Genomic DNA, 17,601 nt, shown 5'->3' with positions numbered 1-17,601 from the left:
GTGGTTTGGAAACAGGAAACTTTTTTGCTTGAGGCAAAATCCACCTGAGCAAGCGACCAGACAGCTCCATCCAAGATGAAGAACACACTTGTGAAATGTACATGGATCGTCAGTAGATTGCAAACAACATTGCTAGTGCAGCAGGGTATTAGTAGGGCAGAACTGAACAAGCCATCCAAGTCAACAGACATTCATGAGGGAGTCAATTTGTGACAGCCTCCTAACTATCATGTATTAGTTATAGCATGGTTTCCTCATATGGGGAACACGGTGGCACTACAGCCTTCTCACACCCTTGTTGATGCAATTACTGATGTACAGGGAAGAGACAGAATTTGAACATTCTGTTTTAACAAATTTTTGTTTCAGAGTCCAATTACACCTATTTGGTAATGTATTGCCTAACTGAATATGGATTGCCTAACTAAACTGCCCATAAAAATATGCATTTATTACTGATAGATGAGAAATCTTAGGATAAGATCATCTAAACAGACAAAATGTTTAATTGTTGGAACTACACCTTGAAGAAGCCTCAAAAAACATTCTGATTGGCTCCTGGTCCGAACAGCAGAGCTATAAATTCTGAATGATCATCTTCTCATCTTAATCATCTCCTGAGGATCATTCACTGACAGGTAGCGTGCGTATCCATTTAATTTGTTTGGTGTATGATCTATTTGAAGTATTAAATCTTAATATCTTGTACTTTTTAACTTTTTGAATTCAAAAGGCTCAATTTTACAACTTCTGCAGTGATGGCCACGATGACGACTCTTCTGTTATTTTGCTCAGGTATTGCAAGAATTAAAAAAAAAAAAATTGGAAAACATTCATAGATGTGTATTACAATAGATATTAATAAATTATTATATTACCTTTCTTTATTATAACTTTCTAGACATGATTTTATTTAGTAATTTTTTGGAAACATAAATGTTGACAAAAAAGTTAACCAAATTTTTTGTTTTAGTCATTTCTTTAGGCTTTCTTTACGGTGTACAAGGTGAGTGAAGTTGAATATGTATTTACTGCTTAAGAGGGTGTTTTTTGCACCTGTTAGTTGAAGGTCTATGACAAATATGAAATGCAAGAAACATAAGAAATCTTTTTTGCTAATTTTTATTCATTAAATTATTATTTTTTTGTTTAGGCTTTTTTTATTTTAGAAAAATGCAGTATGCTGGAGCTCTTAGCACTTTTTTAAAATCACCTTTACTTTAGAGGAAAAATGCCATTAGGAAAAAGGTAGTGGTAAGGCAGACTGGCCCAGATTTACTGATATTAAAGATGGTATAAGCTTAGAAATGTTGTCTAGATCTGCAGCAGATTTATCCTAGGGCAGTGATGGTGAACCTTTTAGAGACCGAGTGCCCAAAACTGCAACCAAATACCCACTTATTTATCGCAAAGTGCCGACACGGCAATTTAACCTAAATACCAATATAATATATCTTTCATGTCCTTTAGTATTTATCTATAATAGATTAATAGCCTACATTTAATGCGCTGCCTGTGCTTTTTATAGTGTGTCCTGGGGATGATGAATGGCAGGAAAAGTCTAAAGCATATTGCTATGCCATAGACTTTTTCCAGGGCGTGGGTGCCCACATAGAGGGCTCTGAGTGCCGCCTCTGGCACCCGTGCCATAGGTTCGCCATCACTGTCCTAGGGGATCAGGCTCGATGATAAATCTGGTGCAGAGATTTTTCTGACTCTATACCAACTGTTGTTTGGCTTACTACAGTGAAAACAAACTTACAATTTTGTTTCAATTTTAGAAAGATTTTTGCTGCAGACTTATTAGTTAATCTGGGCCAAACAAAAGTACCAAAAACTCAAGTACCAAAAAATTCTTGAGGTTATTCCGGCAATTTTGCAGCAAAAAAATTCTGCTGCAAATGTGCGTGTGTAGGGACCCCTACATAGATCTGATGTCGTATAGTTTTACCTTGGAAAAGAATCTGAGCATTGTGATTTAGCAAGTTCCTAGTAGTATACCTCCTTACCTTTTCTCTTATCCTGAGATGAATGGCACGTGTTGACCAGGTCTGAAAAATGCGAATGTTTTTTGAAAAGTGCAATTGATAACAAACTTAAATTGATTGTCCATCTTTTATTATCGTGTTGTCCAATGTAAGTTTAATAGCTGTGCTGATTTATTTTTTAAATATATAATTATAGGTTATATATTGTAGGCTTATTTGTTAAATGGATAAACAGTATGCAATAAGCTTCTTAGCTCCCCCTAGTGGTGGCTCCAGAAAGAGAGAATACTATATTGCTCTCTGCTGGGGATTTGGAGATCTGTACAAAATCCCAGCCACAACAAATAGGAAGAAATAAAACTGTACAGAAGCTTGGACTTATTTAGATATGAGAAATGGTTTTCAAGGACATACATTTAATTTCAGCTTCTTAGAATCTGGCAGACAGAGAAAGCTGTAACGCTCCTGTCCCCTTTAAATTCTCTTGTCCTTACTTTGGAACATTTTTCCTAAATTTATCTATAGATCTTTGGTAAAGAGGTTTTCTAGGATCAGCATATTGAGGGCATTTTCTTAGAATAGACCACTATTGTCAGATTCGTGGGGTGCAACTCCTTGAACTCCTCATTGATTAGCTGCTGAAATGAGCCATATCTTGCACATCGTACATACTTGCACATCGTACATACAGTAGTGACAGAGCAGGGTATCATGTGAGTAGGGCAAAGCTGCAATACGTTGCACCGGTGCCACTAAGAAGAAGGCATGCTAGTAGATGCCACGAACATACCAGTCTGGAAAACCCCTTTATGAGTATTATATATATTAACCCAGATCTTGACTCACCTTGCATATTATGTCATGATTTTTAATTCAGTAATTTGAGATCTTCTACTTTTATAAGACATTATCCAGAATAAATAAAAAATAAAACTGCAGCACTCGCCGGTCTTCAATTCATGCTGGTTTATTGACCAAAAATTGCAACGTTTTGACCATCCTAAATGGTCACATGATCACCATGCAAGTCTGCAGTATTCCAATACATGTGCACTCCGTTCTATTGAGTGCACTGTCTGCCATTTAGTGAAGCGATTGCTTGAGAGAATGTTTCCACAGGAGCATCATGTCTGTAAGTTTATATTATGTACATTTATAATTATGTCCAGAGGAGCATCCTAAAAGTTTAGATTATGTATATTCAATTACCACTTATGAATTGGGATATGGAATCACACTGAGGGTTAATATCATGTGCACTGTGTATCACCTGATGTATAGGTTAAAGGGTAAGGATTGATCATGGATTTGCATAGTAATAATGTGACCATTTGCATGGTGATCATGCGACTAGTTTGCATAGTGGTCATGTGACCGATTTGCATAATGATCATGTGACCATTTGTCATGTGATTGCATTGAGCATGTGACCATTTGCATGGTGATTATATGGTCAATTTGCATAATGTTCATGTGACCATTTAGGATGGTATATGTATTCGTGTATACACACACATTTGTTTACTACTACCGCCGCTACTACTTCACCTATACAACTTCTCATCTTGTGCCTTGTCTGTGAGGTTCCACATCCACACTCTACTACTGTTGCTCCCCTCAAAATAGAGAATTATTGGATGCTTGTTGAGAACAAAGCCCCAGCTTCTTCCCACTATTACTGTGTGTATAAACGCCGACAGTCATCTGCCTTCAATAAGGGACAAGTTATTGAGTATTTTTTTATTTTAAAAAGCATAACAGATCCAAAAAGTGTGGTGTTTTTGTAAACTCCCTTATTTGTTATCCATGCCCAATTACTATTGCTGTCACTTGCAAAGGGGAAGAAAAAGAGGAGAGAGCGAGAGGAATTAAAAAAAAAAAAAAAGGAAACAAATACAATACTGAAGAAAAAAAGTCCTAGGAGACTCAAAGTGTCAATATACCAATTTTCAGGCCAATTCGAGCAGTTTTGATTCAAGTTGAATTTAAGTAATCGATAATCCACATGTTCTTTAATAGGCAGCTACAGTGTCAACTTCCTAATGACTTTTCCCAAAGGTCAACAGTGCCCCTGTTTGAGAACTGAAATCTCAGATTGTTATGGTTGTTGGTCTAAATGTCCGGATAAACCTTGTATCCAAGTTTGTAGAAGAGGCTGTGTATGTACACAGGCTGGATATGTTATAGGTCCTAATGACAAATGTATCCCAGAGGAAGAATGTCCAAAGGATAAGCCAGTACCAGATTTCTACTGTGTTCCATATATTCAATGTCATCAAAGATATGCTCTGTATTAATATGTAGAGCTACAGTATATGCAATGTCTGCATTTGTTAAGAAAAGAAGTTCTTCTTCTGGTCTTTATTTTTTTCCTTCTTCTCATTTTTCTTCCTCTTCTTTATGTCCTCCTTCCTCTTCTACTTTTTACTCATCTTTATTGTTTCTTTTTCCTCTTATTCTCCCTCATTGATCTTCTCTATCTTCATTTCCTTCTTTTCGTTCTCCATCTTCTTTTCCCTTCTATTAATTCTTCTTCATTTATTTACCCTACTTTTCCTTTGTCTCCTCTCTCATTTAGTGGTTCCTTAGAATTATAACTTATGTTACTATGTTAATCTTCACACAGTTTCTTCCTTTCTTTCTTTCTTTTCTTAATTGTTACCCTTCATCTTCTTCTTTATTATCTCCTCCATCTTCATCTTTTTCTTCTTTGCATCCCATTATATTGTTCATGCCTTCCTGTTCCGTTTGTCTGCCTGTGTACTAATCTGTGCCTGATTCCAGACTTTGACCCTCCGCTGCCTAATAGACCGGTGCCTGATTCTAGTATATTGACCCTTTGCTGCCTGCCATGACCTTGGACTTGATTTCAGTATATGCACGTACTCTGCCCAGCCTTGACCTTGGCCTGTTACTGACTGTGAACTTCGCCTTGACCCCATAGATGCCCCGCACCAATTTCTCTCACCCCCGGAACTAGTTAGGGACAGTGGCCTGAAGGCTTCCCTGCAGCGAAGTCCAGATCTCTGCATAGGATTAAATGATGAATCGCAAATTTTTAAAGCAAATATTGGCACTTAGAGAATTCGCAAATATCTAGAATATAGTGCTATATCTTCGTAATGGCGAATATTCTAGATTTTTTTTTCATCAGTATCCATGATCCCTCACTCCTTCTTGCCTGTGGGCCAATGAGAAGGCCTGCAATATCTTTGACTTTAGTAGTAGTGTTGATCGTGAATTTTTATATCGTGAATTTTTTTTTGCTAATTTGTATCGCAAATTTTCTGATTGCCGATTTTTGCAATCAAGCAAATAATGACTGGATATCACAAATTCTGGAATTCGCAAAATATATGACGAATATTCACCCAAATATTTGTGAAATATTACAAATTCTAATATTGCCCCTACGCTCACTCACTGAGGATGAATACCAGGGAACCCAAATTCAAACTGCTTGGTTGACAAAGTGGTTCACACCCACTGCGTGTAACACCTCCTTTTTCCTTCTTCCTTTTCATATTCTTCCTTCATATTCATTGCACCTTATTTCCCTAACTCTTCCCGCTATTGTCCTCATCTTTTGCCTTCTTTATATCATTTTGCTTATTTTTTCTCTTGCTGTTTTGCTCAATCAGGCCTCTTTTTTGCACCTGTTTCTCTTTTTTGTATAAGTTTCTCTTTTTCCTATCATCTTAATCTGCTCCTCTCTTATTCTTCCGATTAGGGTAGCTGTGTAGGCTCTGGTGCTTGTAAATGCTTAAATGCACATGATAGGTGTGGGCCCTGTTACTGTTTTTGTATTGGGGCTTATGAGCTTCTAGGTATACCTTCTATATCTTCTCTTTCATCTTCTATTAGTCAGCGAGATGTCCAAACTTTCTGCGCTAATTAATTAAATAATAAATTATATTAAACAGTGCTCCATTTTTCTGATAGAGAGTTTCAAATCTCCCATTCAATACATCTCAATGATAGACTTCTGGCTGCTGCAATCACCATTGGGGGAGCTCAGGAGCAGACCTACATATTGTTTACACACTGAATTCAGCAAGGATGACTCAGGAGACTCCTAAGCTCCCTCTAGTGGTGGCTGTAGGCAGTCAAAATGTTATCATTTAACAATTCTATATCTATGCAGAGGATTTTGAGTTCTAGATTACATAAATGAACCTAGAAAGAATTATTAATCAGAACATCCAAAAATGAATATTCACTGTAAAATCTTGATTTTCTCTTTTTTCATCATTGAGTTATTATGTATGTGGATTCAGTATACTCTGTTAAAGGGGTTGTCTCACTTCAGTAAGTAGCATTTATCATGCAGGGAAAGTTAATACAGGCAACTTACTTATATACTGGTATTATCTATAATGCTTCCTTTGCTGGCTGGATTAATTTTTCTATCACATTATACACTGCTAGTTTCCATGGTTACATACCACCCTGCAATCCAGCATCGGTGGCCGTGCTTGCACAATCTAGGATAAAGAACTAGCCTATGTGCACTCCCATGGTCCCGGCCACCAGAGAGGCTGACGCTTTTTCCTATAGTGTGCGAGCACGACCACCACTGATAGATTTGAGGGTGGTCTGTAACTATGGCTTTCCAGCTGTAAAAATACTATAACTCCCAGCATGTCCTGACAGATGCAGACTTAGGGTTATAGTTTTGCAACAGCTGGGGTGCCATAAGAGTAGGTTGAGGATCACTGCTTCTTTTACTTACATCGTACACCACCTCGGTTTTCTATGAAAAGTGATATAAAATAAGTTATTAATAAAACATCCTAAAAATATCAATAAAAGTCCTGTATATTAATTACTTCTGCTCTACTTCTCACAGACAAAATCTTAAGATGAAGGCAAGAAACCTCTGATCAAAGGACCACGACATTGACGTCTCAGAGAAGATTTGTTACTGGTCCTGAGAAAAAATATGGATAAAATAAAATTGCATGTGTAACAATTCTAACTATTATACCCAATAAACCATTGATAGCATCGTAATAATGTGAAGTAATTTAAACCACGTCTCCCATTGCTGACAAGACCATAACCTCTGGTGGCCTGTTCTCCACATAGGTGTAGGTCACAGAGGTGGGACTTGCACCTGTCACATATTTTTGGCATATCCTGTGGTAACCGACAACTATGACAACTGACAACTATGTTAAATTAACTGCCACTACAATGCAATGCTCCTCCTACACTAGACTCAGTTTACATTGCAGTGTAGAGATGTCCCGAACTATTGGCCAGCGAACAGTTCCCGGCAAACATAGCTTGTTCGCGTTCGCTGCGGCGGGCGGACATATGTGATGTTCGGTCCGCCCACTATACATCATCATTGAGCAAACTTTGACCCTGTACCTCACAGTCAGCAGACACAACAGCCAATCAGCAGCAGACCCTCCCTCCCAGACCCTCCCACCTCCTATCAAAAAGCAAGGACAGCATCCATCTTAGATTCATTCTGAAGCTGCAGTGTTACAAATTTGACTAAGTTGTAATCGCAATGCGATTAATACAGGTTATATTAATCGCATTGCGAATTCAACTTAGAGCTGGGTTCCTAATGGTTTTATTGCTAGAATATAACGAAGATTGAGAATATAGTGCTATATTCGTTATATTCATCAATTCTAGCAATACAACCATTAGGAACTCAGATCTAAGTTGTAATCGCAATGCGATTAATACAGGTTATATTAATCGCATTGCGAATTCAACTTACCACACTCTGCGTCAACTACGTAATTTTCCATGGGAGTTTTGCCATGGATCCGCCTCCGGCACTTTTCCATCACTATTGTGGCAGAAAGAGTCCCTGTGGGTTTTAAAATTTGTCTGTCTATTGAAGTCTATGACGGTTCGCCCGGTTCGCCTGTTCGCGAACATTTGCGTAAATTCGCGTTCGCCGTTCGCAAACGGAAAATTTTATGTTCACGACATCTCTATTGCAGTGGTGATGACATGTCATACCGCCATCTGACCGCCAAAGCCCATTACTTCTAGCAGCAATGTCAGTAAACACAGAAGTTGATTGATGCAGGCATCACTATTAGTGTTAAAGTGGGTTTTCCGCAGGGAAACAAAAATGGTGGCAGCGGGCACAGATTAACTGAAAAAGATTAAATTCTCTGAAGTTCTCACTTCTCTGAACTCCTTCCTCTTCTGCAATATTTTCATGCTGCCCTGGTACCCGTTGGTCTCTGCTTCCTGGTCTCGTTCACCCCTCAGTGTAGGCTGGCATCATCGTGTTGAGGGGACATTGTTCATTCCTCTCAAACCTCAGTAGGAAAGTAGAGTAACCAGTAGCAGAATGCACTTGTCCTGGAATAACCATACGACACAGTAAACCATAGTTTGTAAGCTTAAAAAGACATCTGTCCAGTCAGCCTGTTATCCTGCAGGCTGATCCAGAGGAAGGCAAAAAAAAATCTTGTAGAGGTAGAAGCCAATTTTCCTTATTTTGGGGGGGAAAAATTCCTTCCCGACTCCAATCAGACAATCAGATAACTCCTTGGATCAACGACCCCTCTCTAGTAGCTATAGCCCTGTAATATTATTACGCTCCAGAAATACGTCCGGCCCCTCTTGAATTCCTTTATTGTACTCACCATCACCACCTCCTCAGGCAGAGAGCTCCATAGTCTCACTGCTCTTACCGTAAAGAATCCTCTTCTATGTTTGTGTACAAACCTTCTTTCCTCCAGACGCAGAGGATGTCCCCTCGTCACAGTCACAGTCCTGGGGACAAATAGATGATGGGATAGTTCTCTGTACTGACCCCTGATATATTTATACATAGTTATTAGATCTCCCCTTGGTCGTTGTTTTTCTAAACTGAATAAACCTAATTTTGATAATCTCTCAGGGTACTGTAGTCCACCCATTCCAGGTATTACCTCTCCAGCTCTGCTATGTCTGTCTTGTTCATTGGAGCCCAGAATTATACACAAGCTTGGCATAGGGTAATAACATAGTCATAAGCCAACTCTGCTTCTTTTGGTCCTTCAGGGTTTGCAGGAGCCTTAATATGGTTCATTAAAGGTGATCTGTAGTGAGGTTTCTCTAAGGGTCATAGTTACGTGTCTTCCAGATCAGAATTAATGGCCATAGCTGTTCAGTCTTTTTGCCTTATTACATACAACTAGCACGACGGCTATACTCAGTTATAGAAGCAAAGCACAGAAGAAGCACATTACATGCAGAGTCCATAATTGAAGATCAGTACCTATTGCAATGAGCAGGACCGTGGTACTGTTAGGCGGATGCCACAAAATATGCAGTGGGTCGGGATATGGGTATAATAGTGTGACAACCACCCGCCAATCCCCGTCGTACTATGCCACAGTTGCCATACAGGTCTCCACTAGAGACTTCTGGAGGCGAATCACTGTGAGCACAGAAGACGTTTAAGATTGGTTGGTGGGCCCATAACTGATACAATCACGATTGAATGTACAATCGGTAAAAATAAAATTACTGATTTCACGCTGGAAATCAAATTAATTTGCTGCCACCACTCTTCGTATTGAATCGGGGCGAAGAGACCCCGGCTAGCTAATCCTAAAGGGACGAAACGGTTATTTGCAACCTAGCTAGTAAATTAACAATTTATAAAAATAAAACAATTTGGTAGTATGTCTTCTGAGTACAGAGTTCTTAGCATAGATCAGTTCACAAGGGCAAAACTAGAATGATTAAATCATTTGTTTTTATTCTAAAACTATACACAAAAATATATATATATTAAAGCTGACAGATAAATATACCTGCCAGTTAAACAGATTGGTTTGGATAGAAATAGGTAAGAGGTAGAAGGGAATAGAATGTCTGTAAGTTCAGAATTACCGTGGTACAGTCCAGTAAAAGGCAAAGTCTTTGTAGAATAATCCAAGATGGTGGGGTGTGCCCGTGTCCAGCGGGCGGTCGTGATGTAAGTCGACGTCAGATGGTAGAAGAAGGACGCAGGACCTGAGTGTGTCACTGTTTTTACCCACTCTAAAGCGGGGTGTGGTTATGACATGTTCAGGTCCAGCCTTGTGTAATTGGAACAGGGGCAGTCCTTTGCCCCATAGGGAGAAAATCTGGCAGAATCTTTGCTTTGCCCATTTCTCCATATCCCGTAAGTCCAATCAAGAAATATAGTTGATATTGATAATCAGTACAATTTTACGCATCATCTGATAACAAATACGACTAAAAGATAATACAGGGTGCCTGAGAACCTTTATATCTCAGAGCGGGAATCTCTGATTTGCCCGCGGGTTTCCTAGAAGGTGGGTTAGAAGAACCAAAACCATCTTTGAAAAGATGGTTCCTTTCACATTTCCATAACCCATGAAATATTAGAAAAATATGGGAAAAATATGAAGCTTATGGATTGAAGGGGACTTTCAGGTCATCTTCCTTCCTGTACCAACCAGCTGTGTGATAAGAATCTGTCCTTTTCTTCTGAAGTTTGCTGCCCAGGCTAAAGGTGTGAGACCCCTGCTGGTATTGGAGACACTATGGCTGCAGAAAGACCAGGTTTATGAGGTTCTGTCATAAGAGAACTAGATTGATGGCTACTCAACTTGGCCTGGGCAGGAAAGGTTTGTCACAAGGTGGTGATAATGGCACCTCTGCTCTGTGAATTACTCCTTTAGTGAAAAGAGAAGATTTTTAGTAAAGGCTCTGGTGACTTTGTGATTGCGAACTAAGATAGGATAGGGGGCTATCCATAGTATTCAGTATATTGTGCAGACTAGATGGGCCAAATGGTTCTTATCTGCCAACACATTCTATGTTTCTATATTTCTATGTTGATATGGCGCATTTGCGATTTCCTAGTATCGCAAAGCGTCACAAATAGTCTATGTTTTTTTGTTCGTGACGCCAATTGCAGCGTGCGCAATGTACAGTCTCAGGGCCCTTTAAGGTGTTGCAACTCACGTACCAGGTTAGGAATGCCAGAGGGGTATAATGTCTCAGTGTAGTAGTAGTAATAGTGTCAACGGTGTCTCCTACCTTGGTACGGCCGGACTCCTGGATCCTGGCTCACTTGCAATAAATGAGTGTGTTGCTAGTAGGAGTAATTGAGGAACTTGGTAGCAATGAATGAAGATCCAGACTTGGAATATAATTCAACTTGTCTTTACTGAAGGCAGCATTAATCCACATGAAATACAGCAATAGTCTTGGGTCCCAGCAGGTATTGGCAATGTATGGCAGGGATCAATATCTCTTCTGCTCCTATCATATGCCTGGAGAATATGGCAGGAATCTGTCTTCTGCTCTGTCTATCTTCTGCTGTGTATGGGACTGACTAGCTGAGGAGGAATTTGGCTTCTCCTGGTCTCTGGATGTTATTTACAGTTAGCTCACAGGGAATGGCTCTTCCTGGAGATCTGGAGGTACTGCTTGCTTATCAACCATCTGAGGCTGAAGGGCTCAGACTGGGGATGAAGATCTTTGGTCTCACTCGATCCTGGGTTGGGATCCCTAGAACTGGGAGCTCCTACCAGCACAGCCTTCCCCTAGCCGGGGTGGCTGGCACACTAACTATAACTTCCTTTCCTCCCCATGAGGCAGGATGTGGGAACATTCCACACCTCCTCAAAGATGGGGGAGTTAAACTGGAATGTACTATTCCAGTCTAGATATGCTAAACTGAACTAAGGTCCTGCTAAATATTGCTGCCACCTGCTGGTGTACATAGAAAACTACAGCAATTACATATAACAGGCTTAGAAAATGCACATTTGTGAGGGATATTAAATAAAATCACATTAGATGACAAGGCACATGTTACCAACAAATAGTAGCCGGAAAAAAGAGTTTAGTAACATAACTCTGGGATGTTACACTATCAAGGCACAGTAGTTATGCCATATTAGGTGCCCCCTCAATAGAGTTATGCCAGATTAGATGTCACCTCAGTAGAGTTATGCCCACTTTTGTGCCCCCTCACTCTAGTTGTATCCCTTCCCCCCACCTTTTGGCCCCCAGTGCCCTCTCCTGACTGCAGCTACATTGAAGGAAAAAAAACCCACAATATTTACCTGCTTCCCTGATGACGCGCTTACACTCTCACATTGAACTGCTGGCTGTGCCGGAGGCTGATTCCCGGGTTTTCAGCGCTCCTTCCACAGCCAGCATTGCGCTGTGTATCCTGAGGGGGGAGCACCAGATCTCAGAATAACAGTGAAGCAGGGAGCGGAGGGCTCCCTGATTCACTATGGAAACAAACTGCCTTGCAATGACAAGAATCGGGGCACATGCCCTGTCTGCCCGCCTTGTTACGCCCCTGATATAAGCTATATATTCAGTTTTGCTCCGATCCAACAGGTCTGGGACGCATGTGTTATCTACCTCAGAGTTTTGCAATTGGTAAAGACAGAAGTCTTTTGTATTTCCAAGGTGCATCAAAACCTTTACATTTGCAGAGTCTTGCGGAGTGGGACACTGCACAAATATCCGACTACAAGTAGTAGTAGTAGTAGGTCGCAGTTGTCCCTGCTGGCTTCAGAAAGGTGCAACATTTCAGTTGAAGAGAAAGAGGATGAGCTTGTGGATTGGATGGCTCACTCCTCCTCTCAGTCACAGCAAGATGATGTTGAGGTGACTTCAGAGTCCAACACTGTGGCATAGAGCCAGGGGTCACAGCATTCCTCCTGCTTCTCCTCATTCCAACCCCAAAGAAGGCTTTCAATGGAGTCCTCTCTTTCTTTACTACCCCTTCCTAGTGGGGCACCTTCCTTTTTCCTAAGAAGTGACAATAAAAGCCTACCACGCGCTGTGGCAGAAAGTCAAGAGAGTATCCCTGTTGACGACTTGTGTGAGAGCCCTCACCATTTGGCAGCCCAGAGCAGGAGGTTGGGGAGAAGGCTGTTGACCCCATGCATACCTATGTTAATGGTGGTCATACTGGTGCCACCTGTAACCACAGCATTGGTGGTGGAGGCAGCGACAATGGCAGTAGGGGAACATACAGAGCAGGGTGTAGCAAACGGAAGGATGGCTACAGTAATTGTTTTCTGGAGCTCCCTGTGCTTTATGCAGTGATGGGAAAGGCACACCAGTTCTTCCCTTCAGGGCATCCTCTGGTTCTGGGGTTCTCCTGCATGATGACAGTTGAGGTGCCCTTGATGTTGATGTTTTACAGTGCGACACAGGGTCCCTGTTGTCGTGACGCCAGCACCTTGCGGTGCAAATGTAGGATGGAAATAATTAATCCAGGTTAAACAATTCTATACTGAAGCTTCTGATTTAAACAATTCAGGACAGGTCTCACTTGTTATGAACTGTCTGATGTTACACAGAAATACAGTGGGTCATTTATTAAGAGCGATGTATTAGACACTGGTCTTAATAACCGATATAGCTGGCGGTGGATCCACCAAAGTTATGAAGAGGTGCAGGCCTCCCCCTGGCTGGTACCAGGGTCCAGGTTTGGTTAAAGTGTCAGCTTTACATCTTTGTTCTTGCTCTAACACTGCACTGTCTCCCTCTGACTGAACTTATTTACACTGGACTAAGGCACTGAACTATCTGTGCTAACTCACTCCTCTCCTTATACAGAGGGTGGAACCAGCCTCATCTAGTGGTGGCTGTGAGATATGGCCTATAATTATCATGCTTACAGAAATACACAGTGAATGCATACATGACATGACGACAGTATATTTTGCACTTTGCAGTATATGCGACTTCTAGGAGCAGGATGCTTCAAGGGGAGAGGAGCCTAGTAGCCCACCATGATATCTCACGATCTATCTCTATGATAAAAGTGGTAGAGAGGGTGAGTACTAGTAATAGAAGAACAACGTCATTGGATATCAATTTTATAGCAGGCCAGTGGGCTACAGGCCCGAAAAATTATGCATTCAGCGTACAGAAAAGAACAAGTAAGTAAGTGGCTGGAGGAAGATTACACGGTCATTGGATATCAATTTTAATGCAGGCCAGTGTATTACAGGCCCCAAAAATTATGCAATCACCGTACAGAAAAGATCAAGTGATTATGTGGCTGGAGGTCTATTAGACGGTCAATGAATATCAATTTTACTGAAGGCCAGTACAAATACAGGTCAAATACATATGTTTAAAAGAAGTAAAAATATAAAATTGCATTAAAAACATGGCTAACAAAATAACCCTTCTTAAAAAAACCTCTAATGATGATAATTGAAACACGTGGTAGACACAGGTGTTGAATTCCTACAAGGCCCAAAACATTAGGCATTCAACGGTCAGAAAAGGCTTTTTATGCTGCTGTATTTACCTAAGACAGGGACCATTATTTGTTCTGAGTATTGGCGGATATTTGTGGGCTGTCATGTGGAAATTCAATTAAACGTGGTCGACTCGTCACATGTGTTGAATTCCTCCGAGATCCATGCCTCATTCATTTTTTTGAAATGTGAGGTAGTCCACAGTGTCGTGATCTAGGCGAGTGCGCTTATCGGTCACGATCCCCCCTGCTGCGCTGAACGTCCTTTCGGACAGGACATTGGACGAGGGGCAAGCCAAGAGTTCCATGGCAAATTGTGCCAGCTCTGGCCATAGGTCAAGCCTGCACACCCAGTATTCCAGGGGTTCCTCGCTTCTCAGAGCGTCCACATCGGCCGTTAACCCAATGTAGTCGGAAACCTGACGGTCTAGGCGTTCCCTGAAGCTGGATCCGGAGGGCGGCTATCGATAGGTTGGCTGCAAGAATGATCTCATATCCGAATTGACCAACACATCTTCATACCTCCATCTTCTTGCATGTGCTGTTGGATTGGTACCCACAACTGTTTCTCTGTGAATGGAAATTCCTCTGCCAGCGCCCACTAAAGCAGAATGCAGCATTTCTCGAAGCAAGGCCTGGAAGTGCTGCATTCTGAAAGCACTCTGTGATGCTGGTAACATGTCTGCCATTTTGTGTTTGTACTGGGGGTCTAAATATGTTGCCACCCAGTACTGGTCCTTGCCCTTTATGCTTTTTATACGGGGGTCCCTCTTCAAACACTGGAGCAGGAAGGCCCCCATTTGCACTAAACTGGAAGTGGTGGAGTGGCCTGGCTCCTGCTCATCGTCCAGGATAATGTCGTCCTCGGTCTCCTTCCCCCAGCCACGGACAACACCAGGGATCCCAGAAAAGTTTAAAACATGCTCCTTTTGCTCCTCCTCCGCCCCAGCAACATCCTCCTCTGACTCCTCTTCAGACTCCTGTCTACTTGTCTCAGATGGAGTAGCCCCCCCTGGGAATTCATCCAGCATTGCGACTTCCTCATCTTCCTGCTCCTGCTCCTTGACGGCTTGATCAATGACACAACGCAATGCACTCTCCAGAAAGAAGGTGTAAGGTACGATGTCACTTATGGCACCCTGGCTGCGACTGACTAGTTTGGTGATCTCATCAAATGGCCGTAGAAGTCTGCATGCGTCGCGCATGAGCAGCCACTGGCGTGGTGATAAAAAAACAAGCTCCCCAGAACCTGTCCTGCCGCAGAGTTCGTACAGGTAGTCGTTAACTGCACATTTCTGCTGGAACAGCCTATCAAGCATATACAAGGTGGAGTTCCAGCGCGTAGGGCATTCACAAATCAGACATCTGATGGGCAGGTGGTGTCGCCGCTGAACGTCAGCAAGGCGAGCCATGGCCGTGTAAGATCTTCTAAAATGGCCAGAGATTATCCTGGCCTGCCACAAGACGTCCTGGACCCCAGAGTATTTGGCAACGAATTGCTGCACAACTAAGTTCAGGACATGTGCAATGCATATGTCATTTTGCCCTGTTTCAGCATGCTGAGTAGATTGGCAAAGTTGTCGCACACCACTTTACCAACTGTCAAGTTGAGTGTGGTTAGCCACTGATCGGCCTGTGACCGCAAAGCTGAAAGGAGTGCAGGACCAGTGTGGCTCTTGGCTTCCAGGCACAAAAGCCGCAGCACAGCATGGCAACGTCTCACCTGGCACTTCGAATAAGTTCTGGGGAGCTTGGGGGGCGCAGCGGAAGAGGCGGTAGCAGTGGAAAAGGAGGAGTCAGCCAAGGAGGAGACAGAGGATGGAGTAGGAGGAGGAGAAGAAGAGGCAGGCCTGCATGCAATCCGTGGCGTTACCACCAAATCCACACGGGTGCCACGAGTTGCATGCTTGACAGCCGTCAGAAGGATCACCCAGTTGGCAGTAAAAGTTATGTACCTTCCCTGCCCGTGTTTGCTAGACCAGGTGTCTGTGGTCAGACACTGTGTGCCAGAGCTACATTAACTTGCCGCTGAACGTGGCCATATAGCTCCAGGATGCCCTTCTGGGAGAAATATTTCCTTCCGGGGACCTTCCATTGCATTGTGCCAATGGCCACAAATTCTAATGGCCTCTGAGTCCACAATTTAATATGGCAGTAGTTGGCGGGTTAGCAGTTCCGACAAGCCAGTGGTCAGCCGTTGGGCAAGAGGGTTATCCGGCATCATCATCTTTTTATGCTCGAACATTTAGGCCACGGAAGCCTGCCTTTTGCCAGATGAACGTGACAACGGCACAGTGGAAGGTGGAGTGGAGGACAAATGAGAGGAGAGAGGAGAAGTAGAAGGAGCATAGGCAGAACATTGAGCGCCGGGAGTGTGGCTTTGTGGGTTCTGGTGTTGCTCCCACTGGGCTCGGTGATGGGAGGCCAGGTGCCTTTTTAAGCTGGTCGTCCCTAGGTGAGTGTTGGGCTTACCGCGACTTATGCGTTGACAGCACAGGCTGCAGATGGCAGCATTATTGTCAGCAGCGGACACGTTAAAAAAAAGCCGACACTGCAGAGCCATGTGCCGGCGGCTGGGAGCGCCAGATGTGACCGTGCATGGTGGATGGCTCGTTCCAGATACATTAGCAGTCTGCTTTTTGCCTCCTGTGTACTGCGAGCGTGTTCTGCCTGCTTCTCCTCCTTCTCCTCCTTCTCCTCCCTATCTGCTGCTCCGTCTCTCCCTCTGAACTTCCCTCCTCTTCCTCTCTTGTGGGCACCCACGTGACGTCCATCGACACTTCATCAACGTCACCTTTACCACCACTGACATTAGAAATCTCTGAGTAGGCAGCAACAGCGGGGACCACCCTCCTTGGGCTGATCTGGCTACTGTCGTCAGACTGCTGGGTGGCTACCGTTGATACCTCCTCTTCCTGATCCGATGCCAAGAATGGCTGCGCATCGGTAAAGTCTTGGAATGGATAGAAAAATAATTCCTCTGACTCGAGCGGAGGGGAAATGGTGGTGGTGGTGTCTTTAGGGGTACACACAGCAGAGACTGAAGAGGCTGCAGATAGAGAGGATTAGAAGGGTTCAGAAGCGGAAGGCTAAGTGAGCCAGTCAACCAAGTCTGGTGCATCCTTTGACGTAATCGCACGCACATTCTGCAACTTTCCACTTAGTGGCCTGCCTCTGCTTGTGATTTTCAAAATGACCCTGTGACAAAAGTCGCTAAAGAAGAGCAGTATTAGTGGAAGAAGGTATATCACACCCCTGCCTCAATTATTTTTTTTGGGGGGCAACTGTTATATCACACCAGTAGAAATAATTTGTTCCAATAGCGTTTGTCACTCTCTGTCACTCTCAAAACTGCAAACAAATGTTGCACTACCCAAATGCACTATA

At 42.7% G+C, this 17,601-nt stretch overlaps 1 protein-coding gene across 5 annotated transcripts in view; it reads left to right on the top strand.

Annotated features, from left to right (window-relative positions):
- Nucleotides 1-549: 549 nt before the first annotated feature.
- LOC120993044 (venom serine protease inhibitor-like) overlaps nucleotides 550-17,601 on the top strand; it is a 242,274-nt gene continuing 225,222 nt past the window's right edge. For 2 of the 5 annotated variants that reach the window (XM_040421703.1, XM_040421706.1), the window contains exons 1-3: nucleotides 550-638; nucleotides 734-795; nucleotides 974-1,006. In XM_040421703.1, coding sequence (XP_040277637.1) covers nucleotides 759-795; nucleotides 974-1,006 — 70 coding nt within the window. In that variant the 5' untranslated portion in view covers nucleotides 550-638; nucleotides 734-758. Of the gene's footprint in view, nucleotides 644-733; nucleotides 796-973; nucleotides 1,007-4,046; nucleotides 4,217-17,601 lie in introns of those variants that run through there. The other 3 variants (XR_005777142.1, XR_005777143.1, XM_040421705.1) reach the window with 3 other exon arrangements.

Source organism: Bufo bufo, chromosome 1 (genome assembly GCF_905171765.1).
Source record: "Bufo bufo chromosome 1, aBufBuf1.1, whole genome shotgun sequence".
In the NCBI taxonomy this organism is placed as follows: Eukaryota; Metazoa; Chordata; class Amphibia; order Anura; family Bufonidae; genus Bufo; species Bufo bufo.
This window is presented reverse-complemented; position numbering and strand designations above follow the sequence as displayed.